The 21,717-nt window shown below is 38.1% G+C and overlaps 1 protein-coding gene across 2 annotated transcripts in view; it reads left to right on the plus strand.

Moving 5' to 3' along the window:
- The window catches only part of NETO1 (neuropilin and tolloid like 1), a 66,945-nt gene that overhangs the window by 38,414 nt on the left and 6,814 nt on the right, over positions 1-21,717 (plus strand). Inside the window, exons 5-7 of one of the 2 annotated variants that reach the window (XM_065629244.1) lie at positions 530-579; positions 662-820; positions 13,581-13,809. In XM_065629244.1, the coding sequence (XP_065485316.1) occupies positions 530-579; positions 662-820; positions 13,581-13,809 (438 nt within the window). The remainder of the gene's footprint in view (positions 1-529; positions 580-661; positions 821-13,580; positions 13,810-21,717) is intronic. The other variant, XM_065629245.1, reaches the window with a different exon arrangement.

Raw genomic sequence — 21,717 nt, forward strand, 5'->3', positions numbered from 1 at the left:
CCAAACGGATGCTCTTGACAAAGAAAGTGTCTCCTCTTTGTCAGTAGGGATGGCAAAGTATTCATAAACACAGAATGAAGTTTAGATTTCACTAGTTAAGTTGAGTGTTATAATCATAGTGCAAAATGCATAATAGGCAAAAGGATTCTGAATGGATCTGTAAATATATCCTCTTTTATTAGACCAATGTATTAAGATATCGTGTTGTTAGCAGTGAGATGTTCTTGCTTGCTAGTGTATGCAGAAATATTTTTGAACTCACTCTTCTGAAAGAGAGAGACCGAGAAATTCAGAATTTCATAGCAGAAAAAAAAGGAAGTTGGTATGATAGTATCAATAATTTATGCATTAATTATTAGTGTGTTGCCACAGTTTTGAAATATTTCTCATTTCCAAGAAAAATATATATGTAATCATATATATAATATCTATAGAATCATATTACTGAAGTGCATTGTCAAGTTTTAGCACATTGACATTACAGCCAAGATATTGAATAAAACTAATTTTCTCTTTCTCAATTTTTAAGATCCGGATTTTAAGGACCTTGGCGTTTTGAAACCATTGCCAGGTTGGTATGTTGTGGGTTGTTGGTTAGTTGTTTTTTTAACTTGGAGGACATTGCACTCTGCTGTATAAAACATTTTTGTTTGCTGTTCAGATTTCATTTTTTCTGGTATTTCGTTATTCAGTTTGTGAGTTTGAGATGGGAGGACCTGAAGGAATTGTGGAATCTGTACAAATTGTCAAAGAAGGAAAAGCTTCTGAAACTGAAGCAGTAGACTGCAAATGGTACATCCGAGCACCACCTCGATCCAAGGTCAGTCCTTCATCCACTGCTGATTTGCCATTTAATTTAAGGAATTGGCTTTTCTAATATGTTTTGCATTTCTTAGTACAGTCAGATCTTGTTTAATAACTTTACAGCTTGAACCTGTAAAATATTTTTTTCTTTCTGCTGTGGAAGAGTAATTTGTCACCTCAGCCAAAATAACCTTCTTTCTCTATAAATAATGATGTAGGCAGAGTTAAAATGCTTTCTGTGTCATAAGTAATTTTCTTAAATTAATCTTTAATTTTGCTCATATTTTTAAGGAATCAATGTGTTTTCTCAAGCAAGAGGTAATCTTACAGCTTTAATTTTCAATATATTTCAAATACCTAATATAGATACTACTAAGGGGATGTTGCTGGCTCCCTAAGGTCATCATTATTTCTCATCTGGGAACTGTGAAAATAGAGCCAAGGTAAATTTACGTTCCTCTTCTTGAGACGTTTAATTCCTTTGGTTTAAAGACAGAAAAAAATAGTGTTCTCATTTCTCTCCCACCAGTTAGCAAGTCTTGCCTTTGCAGCAAACAGGAAAAAGCTGCAATGAATTTAACAATTCTTTTTTTGGATTCTCTTTGAGTTCCTCTCTTATCCATGATTTATCAGTTATTATATGGATTAGCTGTTGCTGGCTACACAACCATTTCTCATCTCTTTGCAACTGAAACAGCATTGTGCCTTCCACCTACTTTCATTCACTGTGTTAAAGACAACTCCACATTATACTTTTTCTACCTGTCTTCTATTGGACAAGAAAGGTTTTACAAGGTATCCCCTAATCTCTGCTGTCTTTAAACAGATAAGGTTTGGGGTTTTTTGTGCAATCTCAGAGCAGACTGTACTGAATAGATCTAACTGTTCCAGCATTTCGTATTGAATAAGCAGGAAGAAGGGCTTCCAGAAGAGAAAAAAGCCGTTAGTATCATCATTTTTCTGTTGTGAAAGTTTAGAAGAGGAGTTGAATAGCTAGCTCCTAAAGACTACAGATACAAATAAATTATTTCCAGGATATACTTTTTTTTAAAAAAAAACTTTTGGATGAATTCAATATTCGTAGAGGTTTTCAATTAAGTAAATTAGCTTCCCACTTTGCTACATTAAGTAGCTATAGATGTGAAATGGCTCGACTGCAGAACGATTACTCCCTATGCTACACACTTGGGTACTAGTAGAAAGAAAACAGGTAAACAGAAAATTAAAATTGTGCTTATTAGAATCAGCACAACTAAATAAGCTAATAAAATCATCCTATAGTCTTAATTTCAGTTTATGCTTGGTTCGTAAATAATGTCATTGTGACATTCTCACTTGATCTAACTCTGAAGTTCTATATGATTCGAAGTCCTGCTAGAAATCCCATATTTACTTACCTGTGGGATTTATCCACACTTGAGTCCTGAGGTAGAAATACAAATTGTGTAGCTACATAACCATAAACACATTGTGTAACAGAAGAATGCCACGCTACCACTGTTAACAGAGGATTGTAGATTGTTCAGTTTCTAATGAACTTCTATACCTGCATTTAGTTTTATTACATTTCAAAAAGTATATACCAACTGAAGAACATCTGGAAGGGATAAGAATGAGAGAGTTCTATAAAATTTGAGGAAAGACTGAAAGTTATTTAATGTAATCTAGAATATTTTGTGAAGGAGCATGATACCACAAAAGAAAAGCCTTTCAAAAAGAGAAAGGAATGTTCTGATGTCCATGTCTACAGGGTAAGTCATGGTCCTGCCCTCCAAAAGAAAGATTCAATTTAGATACTAGGGAAGAAAATTTCAAACAGCAGGGAGGTGATTATGAATGATTAGTTAAGGAGGTTTTCAAGCCTAAATTCATCTTAGAGGAATAAGTCCAATTTAGCACTTGAACTTTCTTACTGTGGTTTTCACCTATATATATATGTATATAAATATATACATGTATTCATACGCACACACACGCATCCACATGGTTATGGTATCACCATACTGGGACAGCTGAAAAATTGTCAGATACAAGGCAGGAATTAGTGGATACAAATTCAAAAACCCTTGTATGAAGTAAGATTTATGGTATGATTGCCTGTGGACCTAATTCAATTGAACTGGATTTCATTGTCATAGAATAGAATCTCAGAATCATTTTGGTTGGAAGACACCCTCAGGATCATCGAGTCCAACCATAACCTAACCTAACTCTAGCACTAAACCATGTTCCTAAGAACCACCACTTCCCTGGGCAGCCTGTTCCAATGCCTGACAACCCTTTCTGTGAAGAATTTTTTCCTAATACACAGTCTAATCCTCCTCTGGCACAACTAGAGGCCATTTCGTCTTGTCCTATCACTTGCTACTTGGGAGAAGAGACCAACACCCCCCATGCTTCAACCTCTTTTCAGGTAGTTGTAGACAGCAATAACGCCTTCTTTTCTCCAGGCTAAACAACCCCAGTTCTCTTAACCGCTCATCATCAGACTTGTGCTCCAGGCCCCTCACCAGCTTCATCACCCTCCTCTGGACTCTCTCTAGTACCTCAATGTCTTTCTTATAATGAGGGGCCCAAAACTGAACACAGTATTCAGAGTGGGGCCTCACCAGTGCCGAGTACAGTGGCATGATCACTTCTCTAGTCCTGCTGACCACAGTATTCCTGATACAAGCCAGGATGCTGTTGGCCTTCTTGGCCACCCGGGCACACTGCTGCCTCCTATTCAGCCAACTCTCAGTCAACACCCCCAGATTCTTTTCTGCCAGATAGCTTTCCAGCCACTCTTTCCCCGAGCCTGTAGCACTGCCTGGGGTTGTTGTGACCCAAGTGAGGACCCAGCACTTGGCCTTGTTAAACATCATACAACTGGCCTCAGCCCTCCAGCAGATCAACACTCCCACCCAATTTGGTATCGTCTGCAAACTTACTAAGGGTGCACTCAATCCCCTCATCCAGATCATTGATAAAGAGATTAAACAGAACTGTCCCCAATACTGAGCCCTGGGGAACACCACTTGTGACTGGTTGCCAGGTGGATTTGGCTCCATTCACCACAACTCTTTGGGCCTGGCCATCCAACCAGTTCTTTATCCACCAAAGAGTACACCTATCCAGGTCATGAGCTTCTAGCTTCTCCAGGAGAAATGGTGGGAAATGGTGTCAAAGGCTTTACTGAAGTCTAAGTACACGATATCCACAGCCTTTCCCTTGTCCACTAGATGGGTCACCTTGTCGTAGAAGATCAGGTTGGTCAAACAGGACCTGTCTTTCATAAACCCATGTTGACTGGGCCTGATCATATGGTTTTCTTGTGTGTGCCATGTGATGTCACTCAGGATGATCTCCTCCATGACCTTGCCGGGCACCTAGATTAGACCGATAGGTCTATAGTTCCCTGGATCCTCCTTCCGGCTCTTCTTGTAGATGGGCATCACGTTAGCCAACTTCCTGTCAGCTGGGACCTCCCCAGTTAGCCAAGATTGCTGATAGCCAAGATTGCTGTCCATACTTTACAGTCAGCTTCCTTTGTGCATATCTAACCTTGAATTAATGACATATTCAGTACAACAATCCAGTGACATCATTCTAATTTATGGCATCTTGCACCTATGAAAGCAGGCTTTCCTGCTAAGAACAGTAAGAACCCAGCAGACGTCTCTAAATCCACATGTTCCTGTACTCTGGGCTGCACAGTTTGTTACTGGGAACTATGCCTAAAAGGCCAGAGTTTCCCAGACAGAGTTTGAGTTAGGTCTTTACACCTTTAGTTTCTTAATCAAACTGTGCCAGAATGTGGGCTGCTTGCAATTTCATTTGGCTTAAGCTCATCCAATCTAAACTGTCTGCAGAAGCAAGATGCAAGTCCTTTCCTTGGTTTGCAATTCCAGATTCAAGCCAAGTCTGAGCTCAATATATGAGTAATGAGATCAGTCAGGGAGTATGAACTTGAGATCTCTAAGCCTGAGCTTCAAACTGACAGCCTGGGGATAACATTGCTGCTGTAACTTTGCAAGCTGGAATGGACAGAGAACAGCAAATATCTTTCATGCACTTGAAACACAGCCATCACTGATTACCTTATAGAACCAAAAGTAAAGCACTGAAAATGCATGCAGAACTGAAACTCTCCAGAAGTGCAGAAAACAGGAGAAAACAGTTTAAACAAAACTTCGATCTATATGCAGACCTGAATCCTTAAATTTCACAGTAACTAGTTGCAAAGTGTGTGTTTCTTGTAATTGTTTGAAGTCAGTTCCTGCTGAGTAGATAGCTGTGAATCTGGAGTTCAGAAATACTGGTGGGTTCTGCACTTCATATATGAGCAGACTTCAAACAACAGAGAGCAAAATGGAAAATGAAGAAGAGACCCAATGACCAACATGTCATCTACCCAAAACAGTAAAGAGCTGGACGAACATCCCTATCTCAAAATTCTTCACTGTAGACCAAAGCACAAAGGAGGAACTGGATAAGATTATTGCATTGGGATTTGAAAAATTTCAGCTATATCATTGGCTACAGCAGTGGATAGGCTAAGAATCCTCTACTTATGAATAGAAAACAAGAAAATGAAAAGAATGATAGTATTTTCTCACTTTCTCTTCAGGGTGAAATGTTAGTGGAAAATATCAATGACAAGCATTTTTCTATTTCGGATGTGTCAGCAGGGTTTGACAAGGCTCCACCAGGAAGACAGGATGCACGTTTGTGCTCAGGTAGTGCTCCCTTTAGTGGGTAACTTTCCCAGCAAGGCACCATTGTATTATGCTTTTTCCTTGAGAGGTTTTGTAGAGTAAAAAAAAAAGACAGGAGAATTTGTTGGCAAAAGTAATAAAACATTTAAAAAGGTGATGTTCTGATGCTTGACAAAACCAGAAAGCAGTGCTTATAATCAGAAGCTCTGGTTAGCTCAGGAATGAACATCCAGACAATAGATAGAGAAGCATTAATTTGAATCCCATCCAGTGGAAGTTATCTGTTCAGGAGGAATGAGTAAGAAGTACATTTAAACTGGGCAAATAGTCTAGACACATCACAAGAAATAAAATGAAGTCTTAAGCTAGTTAGGCAAAGCGATGCTTAATTCTCCCACCCTGTCTGAGCATGCTAGTGGGCAAAGAAGATACCTTTACAGGTTATAAGGTGCAAGACTTAATAAAAAGCTTAAGAAACTTAAAAGATTAATTAACAAGTATCTACTTATTATTCCAATGTCCTTAAACCTGAGCTGTTTATAAGCAGTGGTGTTTGTTTCCAGCCGAGCTGTTGGTGAGCAGTGGGAGAGCAAAGTGTAGCGCACGGGGCAGGGGAAGGGTGACCACAGGGCCAGGACGTGGCTGACAAGGAGAACCAGGCAGGCCCAGCCACTGTGGTCAGGGTGCTGTGCTGGCTGGGCTCACCCGTGCCAATGGGACCAGCAATAGCTTGAGCTGGGATGACAGTTCAGCAGCGTGAGGCCAGGGAAGGCAGACTTGAGGCTGAGCGTGGTCCAAAAGCACAAGTGTGACTAGCACACTTGCATATTTACACAGCTACCTGCTACCTGGCAGAGGCTCTAAATCACTTATCATGGTTTTCATGGTGGAGCTTGTATCCACATACCTGATCAGAGAGATGATGCTTTCAGTTCCAGGTGCTTGACTTTCAAATTGAATGTAGTTTGGAGAAATAATGGGCTGTTGTGCACACATTTCCTAGACAGTTAGGAAGAAATGTGGTGAAGCAAATTGCAGAGCTACAAGTCTGTATAAACTAATCGGACTAAACCAAAACATTTTCTGTTCTCACATGTTAAGTGGAAACTTGTGCTCTCAGATGAGACCTGCAAGAAAAACAGTTTAAACTGCCAGCACTAGCAGATTTGCATATCCCTGATTTTTTGAGGTTTCTTAATTAGATGTAGAAGACCAGCTTTAAGTAGTACACTAAAATTTAATAGGAGGCCTTTGAATAATGATTCCTGAAATGTGGCAGGAAAATGAAAGAGAGACCAAAAAACCTAATAGCCAGAGACACTTTTACAGGCTTCAGATGAGCTCCATCTCTGAAGAAGCTCTGAAGCTTGCTAACAAACAGATAATGCAAATAATACTGTAAATAAGAAAAAACCAAAACAAAACATATTTATATTGCATCCCTCGAACAAGGTGAATAATTTATGTTTAAACAAGTAGAAAATATTTTTCACCTACATTAAACTATTAAAATCACTTATTTGAAACAGTTTTGTTTGATGAAGATGCAAGAAAAGCAGAGTGTATAATCACGTACATAGAATCTCTTCTAGCAGGCGTGGTAATACATGTGCCAGAGTAGCACTGACAAAAAAAATCCCCACTTTTAAGTTACCATGAATCTGTTCCATGCAGGTGTAGAAATATAACCAACCTCAGCATTCTTAAACCAAATCATTGTTAGGAAATGCAATTAAAGAAAAGCTACTGATGAAGGCGATTAAACATCTGCCAAAGAAAACAGCAGAATCAGGATGTGATATACAGTTTTCAGTGTTAAAAAGCAAAAGAGTACCAAGGAGCTGTAAAGCTTTTCAGTTAAGAGCATTTTGCCACTGTACAAGAGAAAAATGAGGTTGACTTGACAGTTAGAATGGATGTCAGTTATTGGGGACTTGCAGAAGTCTGAAGAAACAAATAGGACAAAGCAAAGAAATCTGAAGAGCTTCACTTGTCCAGGAAAATGTTATTTTGATGTCTGAGCCTGGCTGTGGATCACAGGGTGTTAGAAGAAGAACCGTATAAGGTTGTTACCCTTGAGAGATAGTATTCTCCAAACCCCATCAGAGAGGAAAATATGATGTATAGAGTTTTCTGTTTGTTCAGCATGGTCCTGGACTGGTAGCAGGAGGCACAAAAAGGTAAAACAGAAGCAAAAGCAAATCAAACAAACAAAATGAACCAATCAACCAAAAAAAAACCCCACAGAGCATGTACTGTTAATGCTTTTGGGCTGAAGTAATGTTGATTTTATAAAACAAGTTTAGGATCCAAGCAACAGGACAGGCTACTTTAGAAGACAAATTCAACTTTATTAGTAATATGTTTTTCAGGCTGGTATGCTTGTTGCCTTTCTGCCTTGAAGGAGATTAATTAGTGTTGCACAATCTGCTTTAAAAAAACCTGGGCTTCCCAGGCCTAAATACTGGAGTTACCACCTTGAAACTCTTTTGTTAATAACATAGAGCTGAACAAGATGCAGAACAAAGTAAACACTTCAGCTGGTCACTGAGCAATGGGGAAGGATATAGAACTGTTGAACCCAGTCCTATGCTTACAAGAAAACTGACTGAACCTAGAAATTGAACATGCAAAATCTGGACGTTAGGCCCTGATGAAGAGGCAATTCTTGTCTTACATCTAAATACTTTTGGCAGTTGAATGATGGCTTTTTTTTAATTTGTTTTGTTTTGTTTTGTTTTGTTTTGTGTTGATGCATTATAAAGGACTGAATGTCTGTGCACATATATTAAGTCTGATATGCTGTGATATGGTTTGAAGCTTTTTCTGACTGGCCTGATCAATCATGTTGTCAGCCCCAGCCTTCCATGATTGATTAAAAAGCAGAACTCATCAAAAGTGATTAATTATGAAGAGATTATAGTCTGACCATTTTACTGAGATGATACATTATTCATAGTTTACAACCATTCTTCCTTTTTTCTAATATAGGCAGAGCTTTCTGTTGTTTTCAAATTTAAATAAAAACATAGTAAAATTTATCTAGTATTTCTTTTTTCATTACTACAATGACAATACAAACCTTAAAGGTGCCAAGACAATTATTTAAAATATAATGTGACCAAGTGTAAACTGTATATGCCGCAGTTACAGTGAGGCTTTGTCAGTTTTGTTACTAATGGCATTGGCATTTGCAGTGACATCTCGAAGCTCGGTAAAAGCTAATACCTGTGTAATAGCAGCCTGTTCTTCTAAGTAATGTAGAACCAATTATTTGAGTAAAGCATCTTATTAAAACTTTACAACAAAACTGTGAAAGAGGAAGATACAACAGTTATGTTGTTTCTTTCAAATAAGATGTTCTCTTCAACTAGAATGTCCCAATTATGCCAATATAAAGTGTCGGTACCCATGGAAATATTATCATTCTAAAAGCTCCTATTGGCATCAATGAAAAAAGGCTTCTTGAACGCCTTTTGGCCTTGCCATTTGAATTTGTGACTTTTTTTGTTCATTCATTTTGTTTTGAGGGAGCAAATTTTCTTAGACATTGCTGGTAGAAGTAATGACTAAGATCTCAGTAAATGAAATAACCAGAAAAATTGATAATTTTTATCTCAGTTTCTGCTTAATTTCTTTTAGTGAGATCCACATACCAGGGAAAGTAATGAGGACGTTGCCAATGATTTCTGAAAACTATGTCTCAGGAATATTTTGCATTAGATAACGGTTTGTCATATAATCAGTTTTATTTTTTCCCTGAGGAACTCAATTTATTAGTCATTTTCTTCCGCGTGTGTGGGTCTTACAGCTAGTGACAGGAACAATGGCAAATATATAGTAATAAAACCATAAAAATTGGCAGAGGCGTCCAGATGCAATTAAATTATTCCAGCTCTTTAAAATAAAATCTGATCCAATATCAGGTTGGCAGTTTGTGTAATCAGTTTCTAGTTTTTAAAAATGCGCTGCAGTCTCAATCCATAGGTCTGATCCAAATAAACTTAAGTAAATGGAAAGATACCGACGGATTTCAGTGAGTTTTGGATCAAGTCCCCATGACTTTATATAAAAGTTCTGGGAATAGTCATCTCCAAATGAGAATAAGAAAATCAAATTCCAACTCACCTCAGAATTATCAGGAATTTATTTTCTCTAATTTATGAAACTTCATGCCACTGGAGAAGGTGTCATCTTTCTTCTGACGGATGGACATAGATTTTAAAGCCAAATATTTCTTTTCAGCAGTTCCAGTACCTATCAAGTCTATATGTATTATGATCTTAGCTGAATTTATCATACAGACAAATGAACTAGTATGACTGATAGCAGAATTCAGTCTTGGGAAGAACTGCATGTGTTGGCTTCTTCACTGAAAGACTCAAAGTGAAATGCTACGTTACTGTTCTCGATTCCTTCCCAGCACTTACAACTACTACTCTAAGAAACATTTTACTATTTTATAAGGCTAGCCTGACACCAGAAACTAGAAAATGTCAAATAATAAACCTCTAGAAATAAGACTTTGGCTGTACTGTTATATGAACAAGCTGTTTGAATGGATCAGGAATAATTGATGAACGCTGGAAATTGCTATGAGATATATTTTATAACAACACTGAGGATTAGCACACATTTCTTGCGAGAGTGAAAACTGATATGAATTACATCTCAATACTGAAATGAGATGCCCTATACAAGATATAGGTCTGCTTATATATATGTATACACACATATATACGTATGTTTAAATGTATCTATATAAGACAGCAGGAGAGAAATAAAGAACAAGTGAGTAAGCATAAGAAGTCCTTCCCCCATTAGGTGAAGTATAGCTTTACTATTGTTCTGCAGTCAGACCAAGGTTATTTTTTTCTGGAGTAAGAAAGAGCTTTCCTGAATAATGTAGTAAGACAAAAATATGATATGTATACCTGCATTATATCTGTATGGTCTATCGTATCTATACGTGTTATATTAGTATATAAATGGTGTATATGTGATAGGCATATGTGGCATAAAAATAATTATTCATGACAATAATGTGTTGGAAGCCTTCTGTGCGTACCTATGAGACAATTATCTGACGTGCTCTGCTTCCTGGAAAACAGTCACGTGTATACCGTGTTGCATACAATCAGCTGCAGAAGGTTTTTATTGCATTACCTGTGACAAAGCTGGCAAGCACTGAAGCACCCATCTGAAGCTGGCAGCTTCTTTTAGCAGAGGACAGAGAAGCAAGGTGCACATGTAACTCGCTGTTCTAAGTAGAAACATTATGCAGAGATGGACTATCTCAGCAGCTTCACAGGAGAGGCTGGGTGCTAGGGTTTCACAGTGCTGGTTATGCTCTTGTTTGAGCAGGAGTGACTGGTCTTTAGGACACAGGATGCAGGTCTCCAATGTGCCCCAGCTATCTCCAGTTGCTGGGTGTGGGTATCAAGGCTCTGCCTCTTCCATACATCTCTCCATCATGCATAATCTTGCTCTGGCAGGACAATAGTGTGCCTGTGCCAGCTGGGCCCCAGGAGTCACTAATACAAGAGAGTTATCAAATCACAGGGGTGAGAACTAAGAGCTCATCTCACATTGCCCACCCCAGTTCTGCATGAATGAGCTTGAGTTACTGACTAGTCCAAAATTCCTGCCTCTCTCTGCTCTCTCACTGGCCTCTTCTGCTCATTTTTGCTTGGTTCCAGTTAATTTCTGCACATTTTCATACACTTACTATTAGAGGTGTAACAATCTCTGGGAAGTAACTGACAGTGAAAGTCAGCCATCTGTCTGGTGGCCATGAAATTTGCTATATAAACAGAAAAGATCAGGAGCCACACTGAAGATGAGGTTTTCCTCAAGGGCTAAAGTAGTCAGGCATCAGCAAGACAGAAATATTCTAAATAGCTGGAGAACACCAAGAACAAAGATTTGGAGCACAAGAAGGAGTAAGGGGTTAGGTGCCTGAGCACCTGTGCAAGGGAGGAAGAGAGCAGAGAACGAAAAGGGAGACTTGTAGAGAGATGTAGCCACTGCAGAAGAACTTCAGAAATGCATTTTCTGCACTCAACAAATCCTCAGAATTCAAAACAAGCCTTTAAGTATGACTTCTCCAAGAAAGCAGGTGACCTGTTTTAGTGGGAATGGAAACTTCATGACCCTCAGTAGGAGAGGAAATGGTAAGACGTCTCAAGACAACACATTTATAAAAAGTGATGGACACTGTGAGAAAATTTCAGCAATGTTGGTTGACTGAACTCTAGTGTAGTTTTCCATTCCACTGCAGGGATGGAGCAACCAGTAAATGAAATGAAAACACTGTAAATAGTATTCCTTGATAAAAGATGTTACTGTCTGAATATTACTTTGTGTATTGCTGTTAACTGTTCCATTTTGTGAAGATCAATATAAGCAGCTTCCTTAATTTATAGTATTTAAAAACCAGCATACATGGTGAAAATAGGATTTACTTAACTATAGTTTGATTGAAATATATTCCTCTGAGTTCTTCTGGAGGACGGGAATACTCGAACAAAAGTAAGGATTATTGTAAGAAATAACATACTGGAAAAAATCAGGCAAGCAAAATTGAACTTAATATACCCAATTTCATATGCTAGTAAAACATGTTTTACAAATATTCTTTCCAGAGAGACCAGCTGCAAAACATAACAAGGAATGAAAATGTACTATAATACACTATCTGAAGAGGCTCATTTAGAAATCTGAGCTGTTATTAAACAGTGGCAGACTGATAATAGCAAATAATTCTCAAACTATAAAAGCTGTAATACATTAACGAGTTGAAGTGGTGAATCCTGTTGCTACTACGATATGCTATGTTTGTGTACTTTATGCAAATCCAGAGAAGCTTTTTAAGCAATTGTTTTGAGCATGTAAAATCTGCCTAAATTTACTAAGATTGTTTGTAAAGAAGTAAAAGAAGTATATCTGATGTCTAATACAGTGGAGGTTTTGGTTTTTTGTTGTTTTTGTTGTTGTTGTTGTTGTTTGGTTGTTTGGTTTGGTTTGGTTTTGGTTGTTTTTTGTTTGTTTGTTTGGTTTTTTTAAAGTGAAAATGTGCATAGCTGGATGCTGTATATGTTTGCTGGCTTTTTATACTATTTCTGCCCTAGTTCACCTTTCTGTATCATTCTCCTGAAGTCTCCTGGGTACACTTGGCCATTTGGTTATATATCATGTGTTTATTTAAAATATTACTTACCTCTCTGTTACTGGAATACTTCATGTTGCTTGCATTTGCAATTTCTTTCAAATGAATCGTTTTCCCTATGGAAGGTCATATATAGTTGAATATAAAATAATAGCATTTTCTCCTCTCCTCTGCTTATTTTGGGTAGATTTAAAGAGTTCTTTGCAAAGGGCAAGACACCTATTAAATTTACTAGGCAACTTAGCTTATATGAAAGAGAAATTTCTTAAAAATATTTCAAGGTTTCTAGCAGTTTCCACAAAATACTATTGATTTCAACCCTGTTAAATTATGAAGATATATGCCATAAGACTTTGTTTAGAAAAGCCAGATTGCTTGAGGAAACATGAAAAGATTAATGATTGAGTTCTGCCTGGCTCCCAGATTCTCACTTCCTGGATCAGTGTAGCTGAGACATCACAAAGATGACACATATTGACTCTGGGGAGGGAGCAGCAATTATTTGCCTTATTATTTTCCATGTCAGGCAAGTAATAGAGCAATACTGCTGCAGCCACTAAAAGAAGAAATCTCTAGCTTGTCTGTCCTTTAGCTTGAAGAACTATGGTACACACTTCTCAAAGATGGGTATATATTTGGAAATTAGGACCTTACTGCAAAGAACAAAACTATCTAGATCTTCTGCTGGATTCTACTTTGAAGCAACACATAGGAAGTATAAATAGTGCTCAGTTTCTCTTATTAATGCCCTTCCAGGGTAGTGGCCTATGGATTGCCAGCTGCAGATAAAGTATTTTGATGGTGGTATTGGGTAGTCTTTCTCCCAAAAGGGAGAGCAAAGGTGTTTAGCATTTGTTTAGTCATTGTCAAATGTCTGTACATGTTTCCTTTGCTATTTGTTTGTTTCACAGATATATTTGCGATTCTTGGACTATGAGATGCAGAATTCCAATGAATGCAAACGGAATTTTGTCGCTGTCTATGATGGAAGCAGCTCCGTGGAGGATTTGAAAGCAAAGTTTTGCAGTACTGTTGCTAACGATGTAATGCTGCGGACAGGTCTCGGTGTAATCCGCATGTGGGCAGATGAAGGCAGTCGAAGCAGCCGATTCCAGATGCTCTTCACATCTTTCCAAGAACGTAAGACCCTAATCAATGTGCCTGCCTTTCAGTTTGTTAAATGATACAAGTCCCCAAAACTGTTAAGATTTTCTTCATGCAGAATAGTCACTGAAGAATGTTCCCAAACGAGCTGTGTAATTGTTCAGAACAGTTTCTATTCCAAGCATTTATAGTGTGCAATAATTTGTAATGCAGTGGATAGAGCACAGGATTCAGAGACAGAAAGGCAGGTATGGGTAGTCACAACCTGTCCAGTCACACAAATGCAAATTTTACGTGATCCCCAAGCTACCAGGCCACTATGTGTCAGTTTTGTCTCACACAGCATGGAAAATGATACAGCTCTGAAGATTTTTATCAAGCCTGATCCTTTTCTAGGAATTTGATTTTTTAGATCTCAATATGGTGGGCATTTGAAAAATGCTTTATTATTTTGTCACAGGTGGTGGATGTGTTTGTTCATATTTCAGAATGCATATATCAATAAACATATATGTCATATATTGTTAAACAGAAATTTAGGGGGTTTTTTTGTAGCATTAGAATGTATTTTTTGGTTTGTGCATCAATCGTGTCTGACAGGAAGATTTCAGTGTGGCTGTTAGTGATTGGAACGGAGGCACAATACTACCTAACACATTCTTCATCTGTATTCTCTGTGTGTGTACCCTGGAATGAGGCAATGAGGCTCTGTTGAGAACAGCCTCTATAATTCCTTAATTATGGCTCTGATTAAAAATTTCTGACAGTCTACATGCTTGACACTGCATACGCCACTGTTCTCTAACACTGCAGCCTTAGGGTGGGTCATATTTTTTTGCCTGTAAATCAGGCCAGGGTCTAAAATATATTGAGAACCCTCAGTTGAGATGATACTGCCCCTTTTCTCATTTCTGAAACTGGAGATGTCTTGAATATTCAAGATCTGATTCATTTTTTTTCACAAGGCATCCTGATCTGTTACCTTAGAAACAACTGCATAGACATTGGAGGTTCAGAGCATATAAAGAACTGGAGAGTGAAGCACTATGACGACTAACTTGAAATGAAGATTTAAATAAGTGTGTGTTTGAAAAGGTTTCATATGTTAAAGGAAAATGAGGAAAAAAAATGTGCATTTTTTTCTCATATAGTATTCCTAATATGTTTACCTGACATGTTACATCTTATGAGCTACTCTGTTCTTGTAAACATATGATAGTTTATACTGTATGATATTCTGACTGGGAAGCTGAAAATATTAACATGATGCTTTTTCTGAAATTTATTCTGAACAGCCACAGAGTGCTAAAAGCTGAAAATTTATTATGGATAAATTGTGCTTTGAGATATGTATACACAGCCTGCTCATAAATATTTGAAGAAACTGCATCTGGGTTTTTAATGCTGGAAGTTGACTTTAAAGGTCTAAAGGTGATGCCGATTGTACTTTCTGTGCTAGGTCAGTTGTCTGTGAGTGCTGCCCTATGGCGCAGACTGGTGCTGGCTGTCAGATGTCAGCTCAAGCAGATGTCTGTCTGTGCACTGAGAGACACAGCTCATAGCACATAAACTGCAACATCTTGCAGCAGCGTGTGGGAATAATTAGATCATCTGCATGGATCAGACCTCATTCAGGGAGATGTGCATCAGGGAACAGACACCTGTGTCTCTACCTGGGGACAAAGAGGAAAAAAGCTATTTTGTTCACCTAGAGCTGAGAAAGAAACAAAATAGATGACCTTTCTGTTGTGGTTATGTGCATGGGAAAGAGTGACAAAGTAAAATTACTGTATTTACTACTGCTGTGGGAATGGCCAGGAGGTGGTGTGATCTGCAGCTCCCCAAGTTCCTCTCCTTTGTGTGGAGTTAAGTTGTCGAGATTGTGAGTCTTCCCTTACACATGGCTCTGTGAACTGAAAGTGGGTTTTTTTGTGGAAACAGGCTACTTAGCCTGAGGAATGTTTCCTTTCTACGTAAGTGTGTTCAGTGTTAATTCTTGTTATAGAGCTGTTTCCTGAGGACTTGACATTTGTGTAGAACAGAGAAACCTCAGAGTTTTCTTAGATGATTATTTTCGTATGATTTGATTAGCGTGCTCCAATTACGTTTGAAATTTATGTCTTTTTTGTTGCCCTCTGAAAAGTGGTCTTACAAGTTTCCAAACCTCTAGCTGTGATGCTCTGCAGAGCAGCAGTGCTATAAATTCATCTGAAGGAAAGGCATACAATGCAAGTAGTTGTTAAATTTCCTACACCAGATAATCAGTAATGATTCTCACATAATCGAAATACTAGTAAAGCGCTAAGTAACACTTAATAACCAATTAATTCTTAATAGCTGATGATTCAGAGTGATTATTTGATATTTCGTGATCAGCATTATTAGCTATTCCAACTATCATTATGGGTTTTGTCTCATTATGCCCTTATCTTTTTAATCTTTAATATATCTTCTAAGCATATATACCTAATCATGGTTTTGTGTATGATAGTCACTGTCTACAATAGATTTCAAATATCCAGTAAATTAATTTAAGAATCGGAGAAAGGAAAACAAAAACACTGGTATCATCAAAAGGTTCATCTAGTAAGAAGACTGGAAAAATGAGTCTCTTTTTCCACCCGCTGACTAACTGTTCATTTCATTTTCCATGACTGTGAGAGTGATCTCCAGCCTGATTAATGACAGACATGCTACACCTACAGCTTCTTCAAAGAGCTGCTTCTGAGCAGACACACCTACGCTTTAACCTAAAAGCAGATTTGTAGAACCAGGCAGATGGGATAAGAGAAAATCCCTCTGTATGCACAGCAGGCACGATGTTCGTTCTCTCACCTCTAACTGCTATTTGGTAGCATTGCTTCCTTCTCTGTCCATTACCCTGCATCAAAAACACCAGACCAGAAAAAAATAATTCCTTCTTTTCTTTTGTTGCACCTTTGAGCTCTAAGCCTGCTTTGAAATCCATCACACATGGCTTTTTTAAAGGACCACAAGTTCTATCATTCTTATTTTCTTTTTATTGACAACACCTTGATTTGGAGAGAAATTTAGGGCGATGTATAGAAGAGCAGTGCACAGCTTTATTGAGTAACAGTGCTCAAGTCCTTGTTTACAACCAGAATCCCTGACGATGATCACCGCAGCACAGGGAATTCTCTCATGGGGAACGGGCAGGTATGCACTATTAATGACTGTTGTGGTAATGCTAATGGAGCTACTGAGAACGAGAACGAAGTGCAACACATGTGAAGAGATGGTTTCCCTTTGTGAGGACTTAGGAGTGTAAATAGATTACAGTTTTGCTAGTTTTGCTCCCTACTTCCATACTAATACATAAAAAAATAACACTGAGAGTGCCTCCTTACTGCTGAGCACTCATCTGTGATTTTCTGCCCCTCTGTGCTATTTGCAGTTATCTCTAGTGAAAAACTCTGACTGCCTAAGCACCCCAACGCTTCTCTGTCCTGAACAAAGTAGCTTTTTATGATGCCTAAAGTGTAAATACTGAACACAGACTGGAGCTCTGAGCACATGCTCCTGAGCTGCCATTCTCTGGTGAGTCTGTATTCCAAAAAAAACCCCATGAAACCACACAGAAATACTTTTTAAAGAGTAGATTATTGATGTGTATCTGGTATTAATTATCCATAAAAGTTACATTTATCTTGAACAGAGCTCTCTGAAGGTGGCTGAGAAAAGAAATTCAGTATTAAGCACGTTTCATTTTCAAGTTTCTAATAGCTGCATTTTAATAAGATCTTTTTTCATTACTGGAAAATGAAAGATAAGTAATTTTACTTGAGCTAATATACTTCTAGTGTACAGTACTAAAACCACCTTAATAATTTTATAATTTTAATAAAGTAAGTGAAACAGTCTCTCAGCATGACCAATGAACTCTTCCTTGGAGCTGCTGAGAGAAAACTTCTTCCTCTGTTTCAAGGATGATCCAAGGAACATCTGAAGAATTGGGGGTTTTTTTGGTCTCTTGTGAAAGAAAGAAACTCTACTTTTCAGTAAGGAACAGTGGGAAAAATCCAAACGATCTATACTCAAAGAATTCATGTGTAGATCATGGTGCAATGAGCTGTCTTGAGGACATGAGGAGTAGGTGTGAAATGTCCAATGAGTTCAGTGTAAAACATTTCTCACGTGTAGCCATTATTAAGATTCCAGAATTTTCCCATTCAGTATCAGAATGCAAGAACTCTCAAAAATATTATGACAAGAAGGGAAGGGGAAAAGAGAGATAAGCCTGAAAATAGCAAGTAGGGTAGGGCATTCATCTGAGATTAGGGAGTCCCAGCCTGAAATCCCTTTCTTGAAACAGGCTCGAAGGGTAAATCCACATGGTTCAATGAAGTACGACGTAGACGCCCAAGCTAGCTTGCTCAGAGGTAGTTCACAGCCCAGAAGCAAAGGAGTTACATTAACTCTGCATGGTGCTGAGAAACAGTGTAAATGCACTGGAGAAAGTGCTGCACTGAAGTGGAACAGCCAGGCCTCACAGCAGGACCAGAACATGTCAGATTTTGACCTCGCCTTGTAAAAGTATTTGGACCTGGCCATGTTTGCATTTTATACCTGAAGTATCCTGTAATGCCCAATAAAATAGTGCTCAACACATAGATAATGTATTTCATTATTAATGTCATAACATCTCAATAGTATAATAATAATTAATAACACACAGAATATTTAATTACTAAAGTGCTTTGTAAGTATTGTTATTTTATAGTATAAATGTGCATGTATTACTTGTGAGCATTTATCTTAATGCCTTCGTGAAAGTAGTATTTTAAAAAAATAAAATACGATGGCTTTTATTTCATGTTACTTTGTAGATATGGCATATGGAAGAACTATTAATGGTCTTTATGTTTCTCTGCCTTGGGAGTATTCAGGATTAAAAGAATTTATGATCATTTTGTATGAGTAAATGAAAAAGTATAGATTACTGGCTCTATGTGCATTCCCCAAACCTTCTAACAGTAACAAAATTGGCTTGATTTTTAGAAATTTTGAAAGCAGGAACCTTCAAATAGTAAACTCAGGCTTTTTTGAACACTGTGATGATAACTTTCTGGAAATATGATCATTATAACAATCTCCTAACTTGTACTAGAAACAAAATATAATTATTATAGGTTTTTAAAAAGTATAGGTTTTGTAAACCTGGAAGAGGTTCTGGGATATGATGTCTATTCCTGTTAACTCACTTGCTTATATATCTTCTAGGATAAGTGCACCATCTTGTGTTCAATATAAATACTTGTTGTGAAGCAGAAGACGTTATATTAAAATTAATTCAATAGCTATAAAATCTGTTTGTATATGAAGATACAAAGTATCCTTACACATACCACCAACAAAATAAAAAGAAACTATTATCATTAAAAATAATGTAGAATGAAATTGTTTGAAGTTTTTCATTTTGTATATATTATCTTATATATATTATATTTTTACATAAAGATAATTATTGGTTCGAATCCAAACTGGAAAAAGAACCTTTAATAATATTTTTTTTCTCTAATTGGTGATTTAATTTAAATTATAGAATTTCCGTGCTGTAAAAATCCAACAGTTTATCAAAGACTTAAAGTTATTAAAATATACCAGGTTGAGTGATATGCATAGTTTTAATTTGTTATCTTTTGTCATAATAATTATAATAATTTGTTGTGCTGAATACACTGTCTCACTTATTTCTAGGCTAGTCCTTTGGCAGAGCTTGACTCAAGGCAGCTTTGGGACACAGGAGAAATAACATAACTGTGTGTTCCCAGTTATTACTTTTAATTTAATTATGGAGCTGTCTTTTCAGAGACTCACAGAAAGGCTGAGGTTGGAAAGGACTCTGAGATATAGTCTAGTCCAATCCTCCTGCTGACAGCAGTGTCAGCTACAGCAGGTCTCTCAGGGCTGTGTCCGGTTGGGTTTTGAATATGTTCAATGATGAAGACTCCACAGCCTCTCTGGGAAACCAGCTCCTGCAGAGTGTTTGACCAGCCTTGAAGTAAAAGTTTCGTTTTGCATTTAAGGGCAATTTTCTGTATTTCATTTAATGTTCATTTCTTCTTGTCCTGTCACATATCAAGTGCATGGAATTCCAAAAGGCAAATCCCACCGAAAAAAAACGATGGAGGAGAAGGTGGTGTTCAGTACCTCGGCCATTTCCATCTACATTAACACCAAGTCCCCTACCCCATTGAGCATCACACCCACACTTTCCTTCATCTTTCTTTGGCAGACGACATATCTGTAGAAGTCATTTTTGTTGCCCTTTACAGCCCTCACCAGATTCAACTCCAAGTGGGCTTCAGCTTTCCTAACTGTATCACTGCATCCTTGGTCAGTGCCTCTATATTTCTGCTGGGATCATCTGATTCTGCTGCCACATCTTGTACATGTCCTTTTTATGTCTGAGTTTGGTCAGGAGCTCATTATTCATCTGTGCAGGCTAACTTCACTTGACTTTCTGCTTGTCCATATAGACAACTATTGCAGTTCGAGGAGGTTCATCTTATAGAATTCAACCAACTTTCCTGGATCCCTTATCTTTCCAGGACCACCTCCAATGGCATTCTTCCAAACAGACCCCTCAAGAGTGAAATTTTGCCCTCCTGAGGTGCAGGGTTGTGATCCTGCTTTTTGCTTTATTCCCTCTTTGCAGCATCATGAACTCCACCATCTCATTACCACTGCAGCCAGGGCTGCACCTGATGTTTACATCCCCAACTGGTTCTTGCTTGTTCATGAAAGTATGAGGCCCAGTAGAGCTCCCCTCAACACCTGCTTGGTTCACAGTATCAGGAAATTATCATCAACATACTCTGGAAACCTCCTGGGTTGCTTGTGCCCTACTGTGCTGCCCTCTACAGATACCAGGTGGTCAAAATCCTCCACAAGGACCAGGGTCTGCAGATGTGAGGCTTCTTCCAGCTGTCCGAAGAAGGTTTCACCTAGTTCTTGTCCATGATGAGGTAGTCTGTAGCAGACAGACACTTACTACAACACTGGTATCTGCGGGCCGACACTGGGCTGCCCACTAATCATGACCCAAAAACTCTCACTTGCCTCATCACTCAATACAAGTCAGGGCCCTATGCATTCCTGCCGCTCTCTCATATAAAGGGCATTTATACAGTCATGTGGAAGATCAAAGACTGATTGAGTAGGGCTTCTGCTGGGTGTAGAGGTTTGTGCTGCTTTATCTAGTTGAAGCTCATGATAGCAGTAGCTTCTTTTTGTGACAACATTCACAAACTTTCCCCAGGTTTAAACGTTTACTATTGAGGCACTGACATAAGTGATGCTTAAGACTTAGGCTAAGCTATCAAGTGTTGCTGCCACAGACCTTGTCTGCTTGTTTCCACCCCCATCCTGGGTTCTGTAATAGCTTCAGGAAAGCATCAGGATGAGATCCATCTTTCTGTACAATAGTCCTGTTTACTACTGGCTCATTTGTCTTTTTGCTATTACTAGAATGTCCTTGATGCAGCATACCAAGACCCCTTTGCTGTGCCTCTTCAAGGGAAAAAAAAAATTCCTCCAGTGTACAATGAGACTGACAAGTTTTCAGCTTCTCTTGATACTTTCATTCATTCAAAAAAAAAGCCTTCATTAGAGTGAGGAAAATATATTGATTTCTGGTCCAGCTTAATTACTCCAGGTTCAAGAGACCACAGAGAGGACTTGACTACACTAATTTTATGAACATAGACAAGACGGAGCTGCTAGATTTGGTTTAGGAATTTTACATTTGGGTTTCTCTCATGCTAAGCTTGCTGTACTTACTCTGAAATTGCTCTGCCTCATTATTAATTTAGTTTTCACTTTTATTCACATACCTTCTCTTTCCTCTATGGTTCAACAGCACGATTTAGAGAAAAATAAATTTTCTTTGTTTTTTCTTCCTTTCTCCTGCCTTTCATTTCC

This window comes from Caloenas nicobarica, chromosome 2 (genome assembly GCF_036013445.1).
Source record: "Caloenas nicobarica isolate bCalNic1 chromosome 2, bCalNic1.hap1, whole genome shotgun sequence".
Taxonomy (NCBI): domain Eukaryota; kingdom Metazoa; phylum Chordata; class Aves; order Columbiformes; family Columbidae; genus Caloenas; species Caloenas nicobarica.